This window comes from Prionailurus viverrinus, chromosome X, assembly GCF_022837055.1.
Source record: "Prionailurus viverrinus isolate Anna chromosome X, UM_Priviv_1.0, whole genome shotgun sequence".
NCBI lineage: Eukaryota > Metazoa > Chordata > Mammalia > Carnivora > Felidae > Prionailurus > Prionailurus viverrinus.
In genome coordinates, this window is record NC_062579.1 from 20,319,241 (window position 1) to 20,327,471 (window position 8,231).

The following is an 8,231-nucleotide window of genomic DNA, read 5'->3' on the forward strand; positions in this document are numbered from 1 at the left end:
CCACCCGTCCTACTACCCTGTCTTACACTGCAGTTTCCCCAGCTCAGATCTGGCTGGGGACTTGGCAATTTTCTGCAAGGTTTGCAGTAGGGAAGCTGCTCAGACCTTTCAGAGAGTTGGTATTTCTCAAGAGGACACCCTACTCCCTGCCTCCACCCTCAGGATAGACTGGACAACACACCCCAGAGCTGAGAAGCCTGCACACAGCCCTACCCCTGCTTTCACTCCTGGAAAGCAGAGAGCAGAGCTTGTCAGCATGAGGTACTGACTGACTTCTACCTCCAGGGTCGCAGGTCTGAGGAGGGCAGCCTCAGGTCTGCAGAGGAAATAGGCAATGCTTAGGGTCAAGGTGACTATCCTTCCTTAGAACTGTGGGAATACGTAGAACAAAGGAAACCTCACAGAACCCCGCCCCCCCTCCCACGCGCAGAGGCCCGAGGCCTGGCTGTTAACGCCCCTTCAATTCCGTTTCAGGGTCTCAGAGAATGAAGACTTTGATCTGAGGCTGGTGGACTGAGATCAAAAGATTGAAGAATCCCAGGCTCTATTCGGAGTCAAGGAGAGGAGTCTGAGTGAGGACTGAGGGTATTCCCAACCCCGCAGAGGGCCCTGCCCTTGCAATCTACCCTGGGAGGCCCCAGGTGGGGCTGTCACCTCCGGGAGATGGGGGGTTTGGTCTGATGGGAGTGAGTACACGGCTGAGCACTGAAAACCCTAATCATCCAAGACTGTGGGGATCCCACAAAACTCTGCTCCTGTTGTCAGCTCTGGAAGGCTGCAGCATGAGTGGCTCTTTCTCATTTGCTCCCCAAGAATCTCACGGCGGTAAGGTCGTCGGTGTAAAGAGTTTAGCTTCAGAGCTGTAGAGGGGAGGAGGCCCTGGGCACTGCCAACAGTTGACAGGATGATCCTAAATGTGAACTGAGAATTCTCCACCTCAGAACAGAGGGGACCGTACAGAAACTATAACCTGCCAGCCCTTGCTCTCGGCCACCAAGTTGATCCCGGCAGGGCCGGCAGCTGCAGTCTAAGGCACACTCTAACTTCCTCTTCAGGGTTCTCAGGGGACACACTGATTAGAAAAGGAGCCCTTGTGTGGTCTTAGAGCAGTGTTGTCAGGGAACTGCAGAAGTGGCTTTGGTTAAAGCCAAGGTGAAATGTCCCTGCTGAAGGCGCACACACTATCTCATTCTCCCTCCCCTAGGTGCCCTCATTGCCTGCCCTCCTGCCCACATTAATGCCTACTGTCCCCGACCAGTGTCACCATGCCTCGGGGGCAAAAGAGTAAGCTTCGTGCCCGTGAGAAACGCCATCAGGCCCGGATCGAGGCTCAGCGTGCCCAGGATGCTCAGGCCACTGCAGCAGAGGAAGAACAGCCCTCCACTTCCTCCTTTTCTCCTTCTGGTGGTAGTGCCCAGAGCTACTCAGCTGCTGGGTCAGGTAGAAAAACCCAGGGGTTTCAGAAAGCCCCATCCACTACTACTACTTCTGCAGGTGTTTCACATACAAAATCTGATAAAAGTGCCAAGAGCCAAGATGAGGAAAAACCAAGCACCTCTCAGGCACAACCCAACACTGGTCGTTACCATAGAACCCCTCTAGATGACAAGGCGATTCTATTGGTGCAATTCCTGCTGCGCAAGTATAACATGAGGGAGCCCATAACAAAGGAAGACATGATTAAGCATGTCATTAAAAAGCACAAGGTGCATTTTCATGAGATTCTCAGGAAAGCCTCTGAGCTAATGGTGCTGGCCTTTGGCATTGATCTGAAGGAAGTCGACCCTACCAGACACCACTATGCCCTTATCAGCAAATTGCAGCGCACCAATGATGACAGGCTGAGGGGTGAGGAAATCATGCCCCAGACCGGCCTCTTGATGACCGTCCTCTGTGTGATCTTCATGAAGGGCAACTGTGCCACTGAAAAGGATATGTGGGAAGTGCTTAATGTGATGGGGATATATGCTGATAAGAAACACTTCATCTATGGGGATCCCAAGAAGCTCATCACTGAAGTTTGGGTGCAGGAAAGGTACCTCCTGTACCGCCAGGTGTCCAACAGCAATCCTCCATGCCGTGAGTTCCTGTGGGGTCCAAGAGCCTATGCCGAGACCAGCAAGATGAAAGTCCTTGAATTCTTGGCCAAGGTCCATGATACCGTCCCCAGTGCCTTCCCATCCTGGTATGAAGAGGCTTTGCAAGATGAGGAAGAGCGAGCCCGAGCCAGATTTACAGCTCTGGTTCATACTGGTGCCCTGGCCACTGGGCCTTCCATGGCCAATTTTGGCAGCTTCTCCCACCTGTATTGAAACCTGAAGCACTTTCCTCACTTTGTGTTTGAAGTAGTGTGAGGGCTTAGGTGGTGCTAGCTAGAGGGGACATAGTGCATATCGTACATTCTACATAAATAACTTACAAATTTATCTCTTGTTGAAAGTTATCAAATGTTTCTGTTTTTGAAAAGTTTAATTAGCTTCACAATATATTACACATTTGATGCTGTTTATGAGGTTTAAGAGTATGAGTTTCGCTATTTTCTAAAACAAATTGGTAACCTTCCATCTTATTTAGTGATCTGGAACAAGAAAACATAGCACTGCAATTGCCATTTTTTTGGAAATGTGAAAAAAATTAGCAACAAAATAGCTGGAGTCAAAAAATTGAGAAAAAAGTAAGATGGTAAATTTTTGGTTTTCTTTATTCCATGTACTCTGCTCTTCTGTAAAATAAAAGTTACATGCCTGAAATTTCTTCATTCAAGGATGTACGAGAAAATAAATCATAATAAATTGCTCACTGTCTTTTTTTTTTATTCTTCTAACATTAAATGAGCATCTGCTCTTTGGAAGGCTCCAGAGTAGTGTGGGGGGTGGTAAGAAAAAGAAGATGGAGTCATTGCCCATAAAAGGAAGATGGTGAGATAGACAAAAAAGAAGGATGAGGTGGGACAGGAAGGGGAGGTCCAGATGAGAGCAGTCAAATGTAAACATCCTGAAGCAAGACAATTTGAGGCCTTGGAAAACTTGAAACCCTTCAATGGGAGGTAATTGTAAGATAAGATGGGTGGTAGGTCAAAGGAGGGTGCAAGGATGGTCAGGGTTAGGGGAGGGTGCGAGGGTGGCAGGTTGGGGGAGGGTATGAGGGTGGTGGTGGGGGAGGGTGTGAGGTGGTAGAGGTTGCAAGGTGGTCGGTTGGGGGGGTGCAAGAGTGGTGGGTCTTGGGGGGTGGGTACGTGATGGCAGAGGGTTTGAAGTGGTGGGGTGGGAGATGTGAGGGTGGTGGGTCATGGGGGAGGGTGTGAAGGTGGTGGGTCGGAGAAGCATGTGAGGGTGGTAAGCAGCGAACAGACCCTTGGGTGGTGTGTGTCAGAGTTGAGAAACTAGGCCTCCAATGGGTAACTGCTTTTAGCAGTTATTTTGGGATCCTGGATAAACCAGACACAAATATTTACCCAGGTAGTGATGGAAGGTGCCCTGTGCTCTGGATCCAATGCAGGTGAACATAGCACACAAACTAGGTATTTTATCTGTATCATCACCAGAGAGTTTCTGATAAATAAGAGTAATACTTCCTTGAGACTAGATGCCCAGAAGCCACTATGCTGTCCCTCTTTGCCATGGGCTGGGAGAAACAGAGCCTGTTCCATTCAAAGGGCATTTAACTAGGTTATCTTGAGTAAAATTTAGCAAATCACTTATAAGGGAGGGTTTGACTTTAGTAGGGGTTAAATGAATAAAAATAGGGGTTATTTGGATCAAAGAGGAGCTGGGAGGGAGGGGAGGAGTTGGTTCTTAACATACATTTTAGGAGCTTTGAGTTGCATCCAGATGGGGAAGATCCCCCAACATCCAAATTCAATAGCATATCCTCTAAGTGGGATGATTTACTAGGGTAATTTTTCTTTCTAAGAATTCTTGGCTGACTTGGTGCACAGTATCCTACAGCACTGCATATTCTCAGACATCTCCTAGTTTAAAGCAACAAAACAAAAAAACAAAAATGTCAGCAGGAACTTTGGTATTATCTGGGATCAAAAAAGCCATAGCAATAATTGCCATTCTTTAAAGTTCAATGTACACCAGTCACTGTGCCATGTGCTTCACATACACTGTACACATTCTAACAGTTCTAGAAGATACCGCTTATAAAACTCGTTTCTTTGATGAAGAATCTAAGACTCATAGGGTTTGGTAATGTGTTCAGTTCACACAATGAGTGACAGAGCTGGGACTCAAGCTCTCGTCTGATTACTCTGGAGCCCACACAGTGCCACTCCTCCCAGCCTGATGCCAACCTTCTGTCCTGTAATTTCTCTTCTCACTATCCCATGATGTCTCTCAGGCAATGAAAGAAGGACCCTTTGGCCAAACTACTAAAAGCAGCCCAAAAGAAGGAAGGTAAAAATGAGAATCTGGCACAATTTGGGCATTGTCCCCGGGGTTCATGTCCCTAGGATCTCCTGGCCCCTCGCCCCAGGGTCCCCCCGACAGCTGGCTCTGCCCTGGTCTCAGCACAAATGTCCACTCCCGGCACTTTCCTGCATGACGGCTCCCTCCCCTGGGACTTCCCCAGTGGGCCCTCATGTCCATACCTGGACCTGACCTTCAGGCCAGCTCTCCTCTGGGTCCTCCCCTGCAGGCTGCATCCTGCTCCTGGAGGAACAGACAGCTCTCAGGCTGCACCCTCCCCTGATTTAGAGCATTCCAACTCCCTGCAGCTCCCATCAGGCCCCCTGGCTCCCTTCTGACAGCAACTTCCCTTCCATGTAATTCTGACAGTGTGGTTTTAGACACCTCCTTGCCTTCACCACTCCCCCACCCCCACCCCACCCAGGTGCTTCACCACATTCACAAAGTATTTTCAAGTCTGCTGGTGACTAAAGTCTGATTTGGCACACAGCCTACTGTTTCTTGTTTCTTGGGACATAACCCTGAAGTTAGAGAGGAGGTTTTGGAAACCACCCTGATATCTGCAATACAGCTTTAATGAGCTGAATTATTTGAGATTGGTCACTGATCACATACAACAATAAATGAATTTACCTTGTCGGTCAAAACCAAAGCCTCCTCCTTCAGTAGTAGATGAGAAAAGGCTCGTGGAAATCACTGTATAAACACACATGTACATAGAATTCCTAAAACCCAGGAGTCCTTCTAGGAGGTGGAAAATGGTTCTATGGCAGTTGGGCTATCCTTAATAAGAAAAAGTCAACATTGTTCCACTGTCTCCTCTATGTTTTCCCGTGTGGAAAATTTTACTTTAATTTGTTTTTCTTGCTGTTGCTGGCCTTAGGTAACAGTGCACATACTTTTATTGTCCCCAAATTCTAACAGCATGGATAAATAATAATTCCCCTTCCTTACTACATCCCTCCAAAATTCATCCCTCTTTTCAGAAGTAACAAAAGCCCAAAATTTGTGTGTTATTTTAAAATTTATTCTAGACTTTCCCTTGTATTGATGTGTTATAAACACAAATTGTGAGTTTTTAATATGGATAGATAACAGTGTACATATTATTTTGCCTCCTGCCCTTGTCACTTGCTAAAACGAATGCAGGATCTTTCCATGAGAACAGATATAGATCCACCTCACTCTTTTAATTCCTCCAAGTATTCTAAAGTGCATATGTGCCATATTTAACTTAACCATTCTGCTCCTGATGGACACATAAACTGTTTCCCATACACTGCTATGATTACTAGAACTGATATCCACATCAGTGAGCATGAATTCTTGGGAGAATATGCATGTTTTCTTGTAGGAAAAACATAGCAAAGTGTAAATTGTATTAAAGTAGAAAAACGTGGTGATTGTAAATTTTTATAAATATTGCTGAAATTCTATTCTAATAAAGCAGTGCTGACTCATACTCTCGCATTTAATGCATGTAAATGATTTATACTCTCACAGACATTTATTTTACCAACTTTTAAAATTTTGGCCAAACTTTTGGATGAAAATATATTGTCTCACAGTTATTTTAATTTCCCTGTTTTCTAAGTAGGTTGAGCAGAAAATTAACTTAATCTCTCATCCATAGAAAGCGGGATTTCTTCAGTGATGCTTTGAGTACCAGAATTCCTCTGGGCATGCTTTAAAATTCTGAAATGTCAATAAGCCTTTTACCTTTACTTTAAGGAAGAAGGATTTGATCAGAATAATCAGGTGCCAGGCAATGGGTCCAGACAGAACAACCTCATCTAGTGAGGAACATCAGGAGCACTTGGGGACAGTGCAATGACTAGAGTATATGAGAGGGACCATGAAGTTAAGAGAGCACACACGGGTCCCTAAAGGCCAGGATTCCATGACATAATCTGTATCTAACTGTTATATAGTGGTTGTAAACATTTTAGACATAGGACCTCTGATTCTAATTTAAGCCTTCCCCAGAAACCCAATCCATGATTTGAAGGCAGAAAAATGTGGGTGAAGAAGGGATTGTAATTAAGCCCATTGTCCCACCCACTCAGCACCATTTCATCCTTCTCAGGGCTATGGGCCCTAAAACTCAAACAATTCTGGAGTTCCCTAAGCACTGATAGGAAATCTTGGTGCTATGATTCTTCTGATTCTTGTGGGTCCTACTTGGAAACTTTGTAAGTTGGGACCAAAGTAGCATTTAGTGTCTAGCTAATCTTGCCTCACTATTGAGGCAAAACACTTCTGAGTGCTCTGATGGCCCTTGAATTCTGTAGTTTTCCACGTTGACTGATGGGAACAGGAACTACTGCCAGTCTTGTGCGAGCTCCAGAATTCCAGAAGCTCTCCTCTACCGGATATTTTGTATGGTGAATTCTAGACACTTTGGCCTCCCCTAATTCCAAACTCTATCTCTTCAACTCACGGAAATGGCAAGCTCTGCCTGTGTTTCCTCACCTTGCACTAACTCCTGGAAATTCTTTTAAGGCAGTAAGCTGGGACAACCATAGGGCTCACTTCTTATGTTTCCCAAATCTCAGTGATCATTCTTCTTCATTACCTGGTGCGCAGGGTCTTGCAAACCACTGTTCCATATGTTTTTCATCTCTTTTGTTTTTGTTGTTCTTGTTGTTGTTTCTAGCATGAGGGTAAATAAAGTCCTTGCTGCTAATTTTGATGGGAAACAGAACTTGACCCTTTAAAATTTTCATATAGGTGGAACTATACAATACGTTCTCTTTTGTGTCTGACTCCTTTCACTAAGTATGTTTTTGAGCTTCATCCATGTTGTAGCATGTAAAAGAGGTTTTTTTTTTCCTTTCCTTATTGAGTAATTTGTTTTTACTGAGTCGTCTTCCATGGTATATAGTATTCCAAAATTTGTAGGCACATTTATGAAGATAGTCATTTGGGTTGTTTCGAGTTTCGTGATGGAACAGATGGAACAGATGAACATTCACGTACAAGTCTGTTTTTTAGATATGTTTGCATTTATCTTGAGTAAATTTTTAGAAGTGGAATTTCTGGGCCATAAGGTGGGTATATGTTTAATTTTATGAGAGAATACTAGAACAATTTCCAAAGTGGTTGCAATATATTTCACTCAAACAAACATGTGTTTAGGGTGCTTCACATCTTCACTAACATTTTACGGCAACAATCCTTTTATTTTTAGCCATTCTAGTGGGTAGATGATTTTGTCTTATTGTGGTTTTAATTTCAATGTTCCTGATGTGCTTGAATAATTTTTCAAAGGCTTATTGGCCCTTTAATTATCTTCCTTTGTGAAGTGCCTGTACAAGTTTTTTACCTATTTCTATTAGTTGTTTTTATTATTGAGTTGTTGAAGTTGTTTACATATTCTGGATATAAGTCCTTTGTCAGATATATGTATTGTCCATAACTTAAATAAGTTGCTGGCTTGCTTACATATTGATTTTCTTAATGATATCTTTTGCTTAGCAGATTTTTTACTTTTGTTGAATTTTTTATATCATTGTTCTTCTTTCATTGTTAATATTTTCTGACTGTTGTCTAAAAAATTTTTGACTACTTCCAACTCATAAAGATATTCTCCTATGTGGTCTTCTAGAAGCTTTCTTAAAGTTTTTAAACTTTTTAAAAGTTAGTTAACATACAGTGTTATATTAGTTTCGGTTGTACAATATAGTAATTTAATACTTTCATACATCACCCTGTGCTCATCCCAACAAGTGCCCTCCTTAATCTCTGTCATCTATTTCTCCCATCCTCTCCCCAACCTTCCCTCTAGTAGTCATCAATTTGTTCTATATAGTTAAGAGT

At 43.7% G+C, this 8,231-nt stretch overlaps 1 protein-coding gene across 5 annotated transcripts; it reads left to right on the forward strand.

Moving 5' to 3' along the window:
* The first annotated feature begins 433 nt into the window (after window positions 1-433).
* On the forward strand, window positions 434-2,776 carry LOC125157443 (melanoma-associated antigen B10-like). 5 transcript variants are annotated; one of them, XM_047844176.1, is made up of 2 exons: window positions 434-585; window positions 1,205-2,776. In XM_047844176.1, exon 2 carries the CDS (start codon window positions 1,266-1,268, stop codon window positions 2,310-2,312), a length of 1,047 nt encoding a protein of 348 aa, XP_047700132.1. In that variant the 5' UTR covers window positions 434-585; window positions 1,205-1,265; the 3' UTR covers window positions 2,313-2,776. The 5 variants fall into 5 exon arrangements, with proteins under 5 accessions (XP_047700132.1, XP_047700134.1, XP_047700131.1 ...); XM_047844178.1 differs by having other exon boundaries at window positions 1,259-2,776; XM_047844175.1 differs by having other exon boundaries at window positions 434-572.
* The last annotated feature ends 5,455 nt before the right edge of the window (window positions 2,777-8,231 follow it).